Raw genomic sequence first — 14,618 nt, 5'->3', positions numbered from 1 at the left:
GCACAGCAGCTACAGCAACATGAGGAAAGATGTTGCATGTCAGGGTATGAGTTGGGTTCTTTGCCACACCATTGAATCAGTTACATCTTAAGGTAGAAGAAATTTTATTTTCTTGGATTATTTGTCACTTTATAGTAGGTTTTTTAAAAGGGTATAGTGGATAGTTTAAGTATATTTAGTTGCTCTTTAAACTATAGCACTTCCTTTCTTACCACCATTTCACCCAACTCCTACCTGGCCATGGCCCTTGTTCTCTGTCTCAGGCTCCTTCCTCCTGCCCTCAGTAGTTTGAAATAAGGAAAAACTACTGGGTGAGCTGCTTTGCAGCCAGCAGTTTGTTCTTCATGTGTCCATGGAGAATTCTGCTTAAACTGTTAGAACGGGGAAAGAGACAAGAAACAGAATGGATATTGAGTTTCCCGGCCCCAGGAATCTTGGGGTGAATGGGGGGGGGCAGAGAAGAGTAGAGTGGCCGAGTAGCATGGGGATGGGCTGCAAAGATCACTGGAAGCTTCAGGTCTTGGGGCTCTGACTGGTAAACAGACAACACTCGTTCCGGAATCTAAATCACCTGCTTAGAAGTGCAAAGAGCCTTAGGAAGCCTTGGAGTAGAATTCCTTGTGGAATCAACTCCTAAGGTGTAACTACCGGAGCAGTTGTGTAACTTTCAAAAAGCAGAGAAAACGTGTTTGGCCTGTGGAGGACTGACAGCCCGTAGCTGTTCTTTCCTCAGCAAGCAGCGCTTTTCCTCCTGCCTTTCCTGTAGCTCTGCATTCATAATTAGACACCGCTGAGTACCTTTTCCAAGCCAAGGACAGCCGAGGCATGGGCACTTTGGTAGTGAGTATGCGAGTCTCTGGTCCTCGTCCTCTGGAGCTTGTAGTCTGCATAGGGACACACGAAAAGGAGATGATGGTAATTGAAATGCAGTTACGTTAAACTTCATTTTTATTTTTGTATATATTTGCCATTTAAGGTTTAACATTTGAATGAAATACTTTTTATTTATACTAAAATGTCAGAGGTAGGAGGGCATGTAAGGCTAATTACGGGTAAGGAGTGGGGTCCCTTTGTCTGTAGCTCTGGAGAGACAAAATTAACTGCTCTAATTTCTTAAGCACGATTCAGAGGGTTAGTTACCGTATGTTTGGAATACTGGACGGCCAGCTTTGTTCTCTGTCACTCTCTCCTGGTGGTGTCTGGAAGCTGTGCAAAGCTTCCTCCAGCTTGCTGGGGCCTAGTAGCTGCGGTAGATAATGGGGTACTATCAGGGAGTACGTTTCAGAGGGAACCCCCTGCAGCCCTGAGGTATGTGGTGGGGGTAATCTTTTTAATTTTGCGTCTCCCCCACATTGACCGTCTCTGAAATACTGTGATGAGTACAAAGAAGTCTCACCCTACACTTTGTCCTGCCTTGCATTTTTCTTTCTGATTCCTTACTATTATTTTTAAACCCCGTCATATTTTGCCGTTAGGACATTGGAAGCCTCTGAAAGTCTGAGATGTTGCTGGGCTGTGTCACAAGCAGCAACTGCCACCGGCAGTGCCAGCAAAGGGCTTGCGGTGCAGTGGCTCAGTGCCCAGGCATGTCGGAGCGTGGTCTGTGTATTTACTATGTGTCACGTCATGATGGTGTCAAACGATTTTTTCTTCTTTAGTTGCCTGACCTGGTACCCCAGCTGGGGACACTATACCAGTTAATGGAGAGCAGAGTTAAAACTTTTCAGAAACTCTCCCACCTTCATGGAAAGCTTATCCTTCTAATCACACAAGTGAGTAACTTACAAACTTTCGTGCCTTGAAAGCTCCCTGTCTCAGTAAGAAATTGGTAAATCCTGAGCCAGTCTGTAACTTGGAAATGATATGTATTTGACATTGAGTAAACTTAGTTGTGCCTATTTCAGCTTTTACTCAAAGTTTCTCATTATACTTCAGTTGTTAATAGGATGATTGTGGTACTATGAACAAAAAGTTACAGGTAAAATTTTGGCACAGGAAGACATTTTGATCATCTTTTAAAAGGTTTTCTTTTAAGGTTTTATTTATTTATTTTTAGGGAGGGAGGGAGGAAGAGAGGGAAACATTTATGTGCAGTTGCCTCTCACATGCCCCCTACTGGGGACCTGGCCTGCAGCCCCAGCATGTGCCCCAACTGGGAATCGAGCCAGTGACCTTTGGGTGCGCAGGCCAGCACTCAGTCCACTGAGCCACGCCAGCTGGGACTAAAAGGTTTTCAACCAGAAGTACAGAGTACTTCTTTCTTTACTATACTTGAGTCTTATTTTTGCCCTGTGTTTGGTCCATGTTATATTGAGTTCATCCATTATGGTGGTTGAGGGTGAGTTTATTGTTGGAGAAGGTTGGGTTATGATACTTGAGGTAAACTTACACGTACGACATAATTGTATTTTATTATCTTTCAGGTTACAGCTTCAGAAAAAACGAAAGGAATGCCTTGTCCTGAACAGAAAGCAAAATTAGTGTATGAAGAAGGTAAAACGTGGGGGTGCAGGGTAGATTGTTTTTCACATTGACTCAGTTCTGTTACCTTATTTTGTAAAACTGTCACTGTAAGACCACGGGTCGGCTCCCCATCTCTAATAAAATGAGCAAGCCTGTGGCAAAAATAGGCCAAACATGGTAACAGTAACAAAAAAGGGGCGCTAGGTGTGGAAGAGACTTAGATAGAACACTGAACGAACTTTATGCCAATACATTAAAACACCTGATGATATAGGTAATTTGTTAGGAAACATCAATGGCCAGAATTAACTTAAAATAGTAGAAACCTTGAATAAGCCAATAGCATTAAATTGATTTAATCAAAACTCTTTCACAAGATACCAGATGTAGAGGTTTTGTCTGTGAACTTTTTCAGTCTTTCAAGGCCTAAGTTGTTTTTTGCCATACACAATTTAGCCATTTTGTTACTCCAAACCAGACAAAGAAAGTGAAGAAAATAACATTTTAGATCAGCCTTTAAATATCCGAAGTAGCAAATTGATTATAGAAGTGCTTAAATAGTTAAGTTATTACCACGTGGAATTTATTTAAGGATTGTAAAATGATTTGGCATCAAGAAATCTAATGTTGTCGCTGTATTGCTAGATAAATAGGGAACACTATATATTTTAATAGAACAAATTCAGTAAAATCAAATGTATCTCATTATTTGATAATGTAAGCAATCTAGGAATTTGAAAGGATTTCCTTTATATCAAAGTTCAGAAGCGTTTTCAGAAAGTCAGGAATAAGACAATAAATGTACTTTTTGTTGCATCTGGAAGTCCTGCCTAGTGCTGTGTGAAAGAAATAAATTCTAGAACGAACTTTGCAGGTATTATCCCTCGCCACAGAAAATACAGCAGAATTTACAGATACACCGTTATTAATGAGCTATGTAAATACTCAAGCTTACTGGATACCAATATAGGTAAAAATGGAATCTGTAGCATTATTATATCCCAGTAATGTGTTTAGTAATGTATGTCACAGTCAGAAAATGTATTAGGCAGAAAGAGCTCATTCATTGCAATCATGCCACTACGGAGTACCTAGAGATACGTCTAAACAGGGAAACAAGCCCTTTGTGAGTAACAAGACATAGCTGAAGGACGTAAGAGCAGGCCATGCTGTGCACATGCAGGGTTTATAATTAGAAGTTGGAACCTCGTGACCTTCATCCAGTTCCCTCACTCCCCACCTCTGGCAACTACTAGTCTGTTCTTTGTACCTGTGCGTTCGGTTAGTTCAGGTTTCACACGTGCGATCATACGGTGTTTGTCTCTCTGAGTTCGCACAGTGCCCTCGGGAGTCATCCATGTTGTCACAAACGGCAGGGCTTCTTTTTTCTTTTTTTCTCCTTTTTTATGGCTATTCCGTTGTGCGTGTGTGTGTGCGCGCGCGCTGCATTTCCTTAGTCATTCACATGCCAGGAACGCTGAGGTGGTTTCCGTGCCTTGGCTGTCACAAATAATGCTGCCGTGAAGGTGGGGTGTAGGTTCTGGCCTTGTTTCCCTTTAGTCCGTACTCAGAAGTGGAATTGCTGGATCATATGGCAGTTCTATTTTGAATTTCTCGAGGAACCTCCATCCTCTTTTCCCCAGTGGCTGTGCCAGTTTGCATTCCCATCCACATGGTACAGGGTTCCATTTTTTCCATGTCTTTGGCTTTGTGTATGGGTTTTGGTGTTTAAAAAAATTTTTTTAAAGATTTTACTTACTTACTTTTAGAGAGGAAAGAGAGGGAGAGAAACATCAGTTGGTCGCCTCTTGTACGCACCCCATCCAGAGACCAAACCCGCAACCCAGGCATGTGCCCTCACCTCGAATGAACCGGCGACCTTCCGCTTTGTGGGACGATGCCCAGCCAGCTGAGCCACACAGTCAGGGCTCTGCTGTGATTTTAAGATGGGATTTTTGTTAGGGTTTTGGTACTTGGTCTTGCTTAATGAAATCTTGATGGAATAATACGTGTTTTTATGCAGATAAAAATATTAATGTTACTTCTTAGATGGATCGTAGTTCAACATAATATTTCTGAAAGTAAATTCAGGTATTTGATTCTGTTTAGTTTTCAGGGCTTTGCCCTCTTTTTCGATCACAAAATTAAGGCTGGGTTTTTTCCCCCTTACAGAGTCTTCCGAAGAGGAGTCTGACGATGAGATAGATAAAGATTCTGACGTGAGTAATGTGTTTGCTGGAACGTAAGTCTTGCAGGCCTTGTCCTCGGTGAGAACAAGACCTTCATGAATGCTTTCCTTGCTTAATGTTTCTGCCAGGATAATTGGGATGAAGATGAGGAAGAGGAAGAAAGTGGGAAGGATGAGGATGTTGATGAAGAGGAAGATGAGGATTCAGAAGAAAAAGATGAAAATGGTGAGGACAGAGATGTGGCAAGTGAAAAGGAATTAAATGGAGATTCTGATTTAGACCCTGAAAATGAAAGTGAAGAAGAGTGAAGACAGAAGAGCAAGCCAGGGCGTGTGCACTCTGGCCCAGGCTTCCCAGTGCTGCCCGAGGTCTGGAGGCGCGTCTCTGTGACCGGGCCAATGACCAGTGCACACTTCCAAATTCCTGACGTGGCTCCCCGGCCGCCTTGCTGCCCCGAGCAAGACTTAACTGTGTAAATAAGAGCGTGGTTCATTCAAATGTTAATAAACTTTACACAGTAAATAGACACATTTTCTGCAATGTACTGACATGAGTGTCCAATATATGGTATATTTTTATAATGTAATATCCTAGGATGACTTGGTCATACCAAGAATTGACATCAGTGAAGATACAGACATTTCCCAGATAGGGAGGGGTTCAAGAACTGGACTTTTGTGAAGGAGTCAGCTCTTATCTCAGGTTGGTATCTTTCATCAAATCCAGATAGGAAGCAGCACTAGTGAAAAAGGTTTTTTATTTGGTACATTTTCATAAAGTATGAAGGGAAAAAAAAACCGAGCAGAAATGATTGTGACTGAAAATGAAATCGCCAGTGTCCCCCAGCTGGTCTGTGAACTGTGGTAATCTGATTCGAGTCAGATTGGGTATTTGGCGTGCTTCCCTAAGACAACCAACTTATTTTTTAAGCTGTCATGTGAAATATTTTTTAAAAATAAAAAAATTATGGTAATTAAAACCTAAAGAGTTAGCCATATTAAGGATTTTTCTTGACTGCAGGTTACCTGTAAGGAATCATTAATGTCTAGATTTAAAAGTGCTCATTACCTGCAACTTTAAAAATTTCTGTTACAGCTGCTTTTGAAGATACTTTCATTTTTATTTAAATTACTAATGGATCAAAGAACAATTGTTTATTTTTTTTGTCTTTGGTTTTAGATATTAATGATATAACCTTGTTGGAGTTTTTTTTCCAAAGAAAATATTTTTATAATTCCGTAATTTAATGTTTTTCTTCCTTTTCATTACCCACTCTGGGCAGTGTTAGGGTGTCTGTTTACCTTTAAAATAATAAGTCCGACTCAAGATTTTTTATGTGTGTATAAATAAGTATTTTGGTGTGCTACAAAAGCCTTTTCAAATTATCAGTAACTTTTTTTTTTTTTAAAGAACAAGCCAGTATTTGTTTAGTGCTCTCTAGGGAATGTGCGGATGGAAACTGAACTCCTAAGGAGGGGCTGGGGAGATGGTTTTCCTTTTCCCACCTGTGAATGTGTAAAACCCAAAACCATGGTCTCTGAGGGGCTTCTTAACCATCAGTGGCAGGACAGAGATTTTTGTGTTTAACCAATAGGGCTGGAGCTGTACGAGCATCTTGGGAAAGTACGTTTGAGCCAGCTGCTGTTTAAATGTACAGTTATATTTGTCTATAAATGGAGCTGTTTATGGGAATTTAATACCATTCTCTTTGTAAAGTGAATAAATACTCCTCTTTACCCATTGCTTGTCTTGTGGTGTATGTAGAGAAATGGCCACATGTTTGGGCTTGTGGTGTAAAGGTTAACCATATAAAAGCAATCTTAACTCCACTAACAGCAACAGGTAAATGCTTTCAGCATTTGTTGGGTAACATACAATTTGTAATGAAGCGGCAGACTCAAGAACTTTGTTGTAACTTTGTTTCTTGATGCAGCCCTGCTTGGCTGGGTCCTGCTGCCACAGCCCAAGGCCGCAGGGGCCTTGGTGGTGGGACACTCTTGTGGTTCCTGCTGGGTGGTCTGTGAGTCAGACTTCCCTGCACCTGACCACCTGAGGAAGTGAAGGACTAACTGTGGTGATGGCTCACTAGTTGTTTTTGTTGCAGATTGATCCAGAGTTAAATTAGGTTTGTTACAAGGTATCCCACTGTTGCGCTCCTCATCTACACGGCAGAGTTGTATGTATAGTGTCGTTTTGTGAGGCTGATACTTCTTTCCAACTTCTGAGTTTGAAAAACTAACCTTCCGTGATCCCACGAAGGATCAAGGACCACACACAGTATTTGGTTGCAGTGCTGTGTTAACCCAGAACATTCCCAGGCGTGTGCGTGTGTGTGCGCGTGCGCGCGTGCATGCACGACCCTGGCATTTAAGTGAGTCAGCACAAATTAATCCGGATTTGTCTGTTTCCTTACTAGAGTCTGCTTTAAATGTCTTTGGCAAGAATACTCGATGGGCGGCTGTATTGGAGGTGAATTTGTAAGAACAAGTTCTCTGGATTAGTATGTGTGATGTGGGTAGATATTGAGACCTCAGGTTTGGGGTGCGGGAAGCCTTACTGCAGAGAGGTGTTCGAGTGTCAGGACGGGATGCTGACAGAACGGTGGGCACGTTGATGCCGCATGTGAGGCTGTCACCATTACCGTTTACCGTGGACGTTGATTCCCAGCGTGTACATTTGTTTATGTAACGCTTGCTGCCTACTCCGTGCCGGGGTCATTTAGTCGCTTGCTATAAACATCACTGAGTAAAAGAGAAAGATACCTGCCTTGAGGAGCTGATACTCTCTCTGCCAGAGAGAGGCAGTGAACAACACGCTGAGTAAGCAGATTTAATATGGAATACTGGAAGGCGGTGATGGTGGGGGGCGGAAGTGTAGTGAGGAAATAGGAATTGGGAGGGGGGGGAGCGGAGGTTGCAGAATTGCAGACGCGTGGTCAGGACAGGGCTTACTGAGAGGACGGGATGTGAGCGGACCGGGGAGAGAGGTGAGGAGGTTCACTTGGTGGGCGTCTGGGGAAGAGAGTTCTGAGCACAGCCCCTCTCGCCGGCATGTCTGATGTGCTGGAACAGGGGAGACCAGTGTGGCGGAGTGAGGGAGGGTGGTGACTTGGACCAGGGTGGTGGTAACAGAATCGGTGAGAATTGGTTTCTGGGATTGTTTTGAATTTAGAGCTAGTGGGATTTCTGTGAGGCGTGAGAAAAAGGAATTAATCAGGGCTATGACTGCCAACTTTTCTGCCGGAGCACCTGCATGGTGCTGTGGGTGGGGTGGGGCTGGGAAGGGAGGTCAGGAATTGGGTTTGGACGTGTTGAGTTGTATCTATTAGGAATGCAGCCACGTGCGCAGTCGACTTTGGGGAGAGTTTGGGATGGAGGTGGAGATTTGGTGTTACCGGAAGTGACAGTAAATGCAGGACTGGGTGAGCTTCCCAGGGACTGAGTGTGCACAGGAAGAGCTCCCAGGCCTGGAGCCCCAGCATCGGCGGGGGGAGAAGAGAAACCCCGAGGGGCACTGAGGAGCGCCGGGAGGAAATGAATCTGAATTTGTGCCGATCCTCAGCTGGGGTTTCTTTCAGCTGTAATTGATATAAATCCTCCCAGGCTTCAGTGGTTTCTGTACTGCCCTTCATATGATCATTTATTTGAAGGCAAGGCACGCATAAAAGTTTTCTTTTATTAATCTAGTTATTGTTTGTTGTTAACCTTGGTGGCACCTCAGCACAGTTCCTCCTGAACTCTTACACTGATGCACAAAACTGGCTGCATGAGAGGCTGCAGCAGCGTAAATGGATTAGCTGGCATCATTCAGATAGGAAGCTGGAAGGAAGCGTGGATGGCTGGTGCTCACCCTTCTGTACAGGGCTGGCCGGCTGGTGTGAGAAAACGTGGCTGCTCGTCAGTACTGTCACGGATTTTATGTGGGCGTGATTTTTATTATTTTTTTAAAAGATTTTTATTTACTCATTTTTAGAGAGGGGAAGAGAAGGAGAAATACCAGTGTGTGGTTGCCTCGAGTGCCCCATACTAGGGACCAGGCCCGTAACCCAGGCGTGTGCCCTGACTGGGAATCCTACTGGCAACCCTTTGGTTTGCAGCCCGCACCCAATCCATTGAGCTACACCAGCCAGGGCTGTGTGTGTAATTTTTAATATGCACTCAGTTCTGAGAAGAACCGAGTGAGATGAATATTAAATGAAAAACCCAAAAGTTGAAAATCACCACTTTAAAAAGCCTGGCATGTTCTTTCTTGGTGATAACAGCGCACAGGGGGAGGAAGTACACTTTTTGGATGCTAAAGTTATAAAGGATTTCCTAGCGGAAGTAGGTGTGGAAACAATTTGTTGTAGACTAGCCCTTGGCCCTGCTGTAGTTTGACTTTTTCTAGCTGGGAAGAAGGGAAGGGGTATGGCTGCCTGGCGGAAGCAGCCATCAAAGCCAAGAGACAACTCGGCAGCTGCCTTCGCCGGCGGGCCCTGTGTGGTCACAGTGTTCAAAAAGTGGGCTGAAACTTCACAAGTTCAGAAACTTAATTTCGTGCTTGTCTCTGGAGTTGATGGAATGCTCATACGGTGGGATCGTTAGCCAGGCCTCCAGGAGAAACTGGAATCTAAACGGTGCATTTATTTTTAATACACCTCTCAGGTGGGTCAGTGTTCACATTGAGTGGTGACAGGTCTTTCTGCACAAGAAAATTACCCAGTAAGCCCATTTTATAATTGGAAGATTGTCTTTGAACCAGAGTGTGAAATTGGAATAACAAATGAATTGGCTGGTCTCGGAGCTAAGTGTGGGGAAGAGTAATCTGTCCTTCCGCTGTATACTGACCCTTTTAATAGCACAGTTACTGCGGTTGGGGTGTCGGTGTCTGGGTCTCCTCAGGCACCCACTTCGGACTGCTGGTTAGGGTGCATTCTACTGATTCAGGGGGCAGATGGCCGTGGGTGCCACCACAGGAATGTGGTTACACCCATGAGACAAACTTGCTCTTTTCAGCCAAACTTGACCTTGTTAATTATTCTCAACCTAGCAAAGTCTGCCCCCGCTTTTTAAAAATTGTGGTAAACTATGTAAACTACCATTTTAGCCATTTTAAAGTGTACAGTTCTGTGGCAGTAAGTCCATCTACATGGTTGTGCAGCCGGGACAGGTCTCTTAATTGGTGATTTCCGCGGCAGGATCGGGCCCGGGAGGTGAGGGTGAGTGTGATTATAGTCAGTCTCGCAGAGACCGCGTTTTGGGTCCGAAGCTCTAGTTCTGGGTCCACGCTGCAGCATGGCAGTGGGAAAGTCACTCGATTTCTCCTCCTCCTGCCTCCTCCTCTTCCCCCGTCTCGCCTCGTTCCTGTAGCGCTGTCTGCCACGGGGATGCTGTGAGAACCAAGTGGGACAGTGTCTGGAATCCTGGACACCAGAGCGTGGCCCTGGCAAAGGGATTGCTGGACATTCTTCCAGTGTGGGAAGGGAGGATGGGGCGCAAGGTCTAAGGGAAACTAACCCCCTCTTACCTCTGACACTTTTAAGAAATCGAAATAGTCTTATGGGTAAACAGTCTTTTTTTTCCACAGGTGACAAAGAACTTAAAGTTTTCTCCTTTTCTTTAATGTATTTTTAAAAGATTGTTTGAAAAGAAAAGAAGTTCATTGAGTAAATTTTGGAAAATACCGGAAAGCATAAAGAAGGAACACGAAACCATGTTAACAAAGATAGCCGTTTGTAGTGTTTCGGTGTATCTCCTTTTCATCTTTTCCTCTTCGCATGAGTGCACACACCTTTTTCGTACGAAATTGGAATCCGTGTTTTATCCTTTGTCACATAACGTCATACGATTACCCTTTGAGAAATAACAATGCTTGTGGCTGTCGGCATTCCACCCGTGTTGCACTTGAACTAAACATTCTCCGGTTACACTTCGTTGTAAGTAAGGCTGCGGTGAACGTTCTTACACTTTATATTTTCCTTTACCTGTACCCTTGTGAGATATTCCTAGGAGTAGTGGTGCTTAATAAAATACAAGGATATTCTCCCAGACTGAAGAGATTTGCCAAAATTCTTTTCCAGATTTTAAGCCCCATAAGCAGGCGGTGCTTGTGTTTCCATTCCTTCATGGTCCCCAGTTCCCCTTCCTTTCCTTTCCTTTGCCACCATATTTCTTCAGAGTATTGCAGGTTCAGGTCCTAGTCTGTGCTTAAAGGGATCGCCTTACTTCCCTGTAAAGGCTTTTTGTATATTAGCGATACTCATTTTTTTTTTGCCAAAAATATGCTGCAAATATTTTCCCCAATTTGCCTTTCCATTTTTTCATACCATTTTTCGTTTATAATTTTCTTGTTTATAAGCTTAAAAGTCTTCCCCCCTTGGAAGATACTCCTTGTAGTTTCTTCTAGTCATTTTAAATCTTTTTTTAATACATATTTTTTAATTTACCTCTCTGTAGTACCTGGTTGTGGTTTATCAGCACATTGATTGTGAAATAAAGTGGGTTGCAACCACTTGGCAAAGTGGAAAAGGCATCTGCAGGGAGATCACCAGCGCAGTGCGCGTCCTCAGTGGCAATCGTGCTAGAGGGGCCTGTGTGCTGGGGCGCGCAGGGAAAGGTGGTTCTGCGGGTCGGGCGTTGGGTGCTGTAGCTGCGATCCGTGTGCGGTTCTGTGGGTCCGGGCGGTGAGCCTCTGACTTAGGGTCACCCCTGCGTCCCGCACGCCAGTTTTCTGCACACTGTTCAACACCGTTTGCCTTGGGCTGAACTTGTGTCCCGCCCACCGTTTCTTACGTCGAAACCCTAATCCCCACTGCGGTGGTAGTTAGAGATGGGGCCTTGGGAGGTAATTAAGTCCTGAGAGGGGAGCCCTTGTGATGGGGTGACTGCCGCTCTAAGAAGACGCAGAGCTTGGTTCCTCTCTGCCGTGTGAAAGTGCAACCAGAAGACCGCCATCCGAAAGCCCGGAAGCAGGTTCTCCCCAGGTGCTGGGTCTGCCAGCACTTTGATCTTGGACTTCGCAGCCTGCAGAACTGTGAGAAAAGTCTCTGTCTCTAAGCCACCCAGTCTGGTAAGGGGTTATAGCAGCCCAGATGGACAAAGACGCCCTTTTTCATCCCACAGACTTGAGCTTGCTTTGCCACGTGGTGGGTGCGTTTCACTGCCATCCATTCCAGTCCATCCATCCCTCTTGTGCCAGTTCAGCCTTAGTCTGGACTCGTTATTGGAATCTATGCCTCTTTGACATGTTTTCCTAAATAATGTTTTTGCCTTTTTATTCTTCCATATTGCTAAGTAACGATTCTTTGGTTGTAAGAAACAAAAACTTACTACAGGCAGCATAAACAAAATAAATACATAATTTCGGAGAACCTCGGCGCAGAAGGAAACAGCTGTGCCCCAGGAAGGGTTTCAAGTAGGTGGGGAAAGAACCAGTAGGCGTTTGTGTGGCCCCTCGTGGGCCCCGTGGTCCTGCCGGTCTTCTGTCTGCCTTCCAGTCCTGCAGTCCAGCCACTTGCTGATCTGTGGGAAAGCGGGTTATTCTCTGCCTCTCTGATCCAGTCTCCGCCCTCCCCCATGTCTCTGTGCACCAGGAGGTTGAGTTTTACACACTGCATCAGCCCAGCCCGGCTTCCTTGCCTGGCTTCTGGTTGGGACCAGCCAATGGGTGGTCCTGGCAAGAAACTGGGGGGTGGGAGGGGAGTCAATACTTACTACCCTGGTGAGCTCTGGGTGTGTCCAGCTGTGCCTTAACTCTAGTGGGAGTCTTTTGCTCTTTTGTGGCTCCAGTTTACTTAATTTTTAAATTTTATTTATTGATTTTAGAGAGAGAGGATGGGGGGAAGAGAGAGACGTTGATTTGTTGTTCCACTTAATCATGCATTCATTGGTTGATTCTTGTATGTGTCCTGACCAGGGATGGAACCTGCAACCTTGGTGCATTGGGATGACACTCTAACCACTGACCTACCCAGCCAGGGCTTGTGACTGCACTTTGAAGGTTACTTTTCATTCTTGTCTTCCCTAGACACCCTCCCCTGCTGACTTCCCGAACTCTACCCACACCTTTGTAAGCAGTCTATGAAATGCCGAAGGCGCCTTGTCTGCGTGTGACCTCCATTACCTGCTGGGAGCCTAAGCCTGTTCAGACTGCCTGTTGCCTGGAGAGACGGGCTGTGTCTCGGTTCAGTTGTCCACTGTGTGCGGTCACCCGTGTATGGGGCAGTGCCACACCACACTAGTGACCGCTGCGGTGTACTCCGCGAGGAGGGCACCTTCCTGCGAAAAGCAGGTTCACTGCGACCGAGCTGGGGTCGGCCTCACAGGCAGCTCGAGCACGTTGAAAACGCGTTCCACTTTTTAAGTTGCGCTGACATACACATAATAAAAACTTACCATTCTAACCGGTTTCAAGCTTTTGGTTCAGTGGCGTTACCCATCTTCACACTGTTGCGTGCCCATCACCACCATCTCCTTTTTCCTTTCCAACTGAAGCTCCGTACCCGCTACTCCCTGTCCCCCCAGTCCCTGGCAACCACCGTTTTCCTTTCTGTCTATGAATTTGATTACTCTAGGTACCTCAGCAAAAAACAATTTTTAATTAGACACGTAAATATAGAAATGCATTCTTGTAAAAAAGAATGAAACGTTACCTGTAGGGCTAAGCTGACTTTGCACACCCCTCTGATTGCCGCCCTCCCTACTTGCAAGGGTTACATGCAGAGGGAGCCGCTGTTACTTTAAGAGTTTGGATTTCTGTATGTCTTTCTGTGCGTCTGTATACTTACAGATGTGCTCTTAGAAAGTAAGTCTCCTTTTTTCTCACAGGAGCGGCGTCATACTATGTATAGAATTCCGCTACTTGAACTTGTTTTTATGACCCGCTTGTATCTTGGAGGACTTTCTAAGTTAGTAAGAGAACTGCCTCATTCTTCTAAGCTGCGTGGGCTCAGCTGGAGGGCTGGTGAAAGTACAGATTGCTGGGGCTCCCACCACTGACACAGACCCCGGGGAAACCGCCGAGTTAAAAATAGGTCCCGTAGGAATTTTGATTGGGTTTGAGATAACCCAACAGATGAAGAGAATTGATTTCGTCATGGACTATTATAACATTAACATTTCCTTTTCTCATTTAATAGGAATATAGTAATATGATTTTTTTAAAAAATTGGGAAATGGTGGCTCTTGCTTCTGTCTCCTCAGGCTGGGGCAGTTGCACTGGGAAGAGTGACCTGGCTGCCCCTGTACGAGTGTGTAGTTGGGCACCCCCCCCCCCTCCCGGGCAAAGCAGACAGATGAGACGCAAGGCATTTGGCAAGCTCTCACCTCATAATAAACGCATGGCTTCGCACGTTAAGTTAGGGCTCCAGTTTAATAAGTCGGGGAAGGACTGGGGGTGCATAGGTGGGAGTCTCTTCAACGGGAAGGAATTTTTTGGACTTTCTTCTCACAGCTGAGTCCTCGGTGCTTCGCACACCCTGGACTGCGTTTGACACACCGCAGTGTCCCTGGGACTGGGGTTACGGCGCTTGTATACGGGGATGGGGGTGAGGAGGGAGATGCAATCTAGCCACTAATTAGAATTCAAGGTAGAATGAAGTAAATGCCATTTACTTTCACAAGTGAAGTGCTGTGCAAGTCATGAGAAAGGAGAGCTGGATCTATTCCCACCCAGAAATCAGAAGATTTGGGCATGTGAGGACGTTGTGTGGGCCTTACAGGAACAAGACCAATTAAAGTGAGCGGCTAATAGATGCATTCTAGGAACTGGCAACTCAGAAAGCTTGGCACCGAGGTCCTTGATTCAGTTAAGTGTGGGAGACTATCTAGTTTTAAAAAAAAATGATTTTATTTATTTTTAGAGAGAGTGGAAGGGAGGGAGAAAGGGAGAGAAACCTAAGTGTGTGGTTGCCTCCTGTGCGCCCCCTACTGGGGACCTGGCCCGCAACCCAGGCATGTGCCCTGACAAGGAATCAACTCGTGACCCTCT

At 45.1% G+C, this 14,618-nt stretch overlaps 1 protein-coding gene across 1 annotated transcript in view; it reads left to right on the top strand.

The window, feature by feature from the left end:
* Nucleotides 1–6,393, top strand: part of WDR43 (WD repeat domain 43) — a 30,704-nt gene extending 24,311 nt beyond the window's left edge. The window contains exons 15-18 of the mRNA XM_024552609.3: nt 1,659–1,772; nt 2,424–2,493; nt 4,636–4,682; nt 4,781–6,393. Coding sequence (XP_024408377.1) covers nt 1,659–1,772; nt 2,424–2,493; nt 4,636–4,682; nt 4,781–4,960 — 411 coding nt within the window. The 3' untranslated portion in view covers nt 4,961–6,393. The remainder of the gene's footprint in view (nt 1–1,658; nt 1,773–2,423; nt 2,494–4,635; nt 4,683–4,780) is intronic.
* Nucleotides 6,394–14,618: the final 8,225 nt, after the last annotated feature.

The sequence above is a fragment of the Desmodus rotundus genome, chromosome 5 (assembly GCF_022682495.2).
Source record: "Desmodus rotundus isolate HL8 chromosome 5, HLdesRot8A.1, whole genome shotgun sequence".
Taxonomy (NCBI): Eukaryota; Metazoa; Chordata; class Mammalia; order Chiroptera; family Phyllostomidae; genus Desmodus; species Desmodus rotundus.
This window is presented reverse-complemented; position numbering and strand designations above follow the sequence as displayed.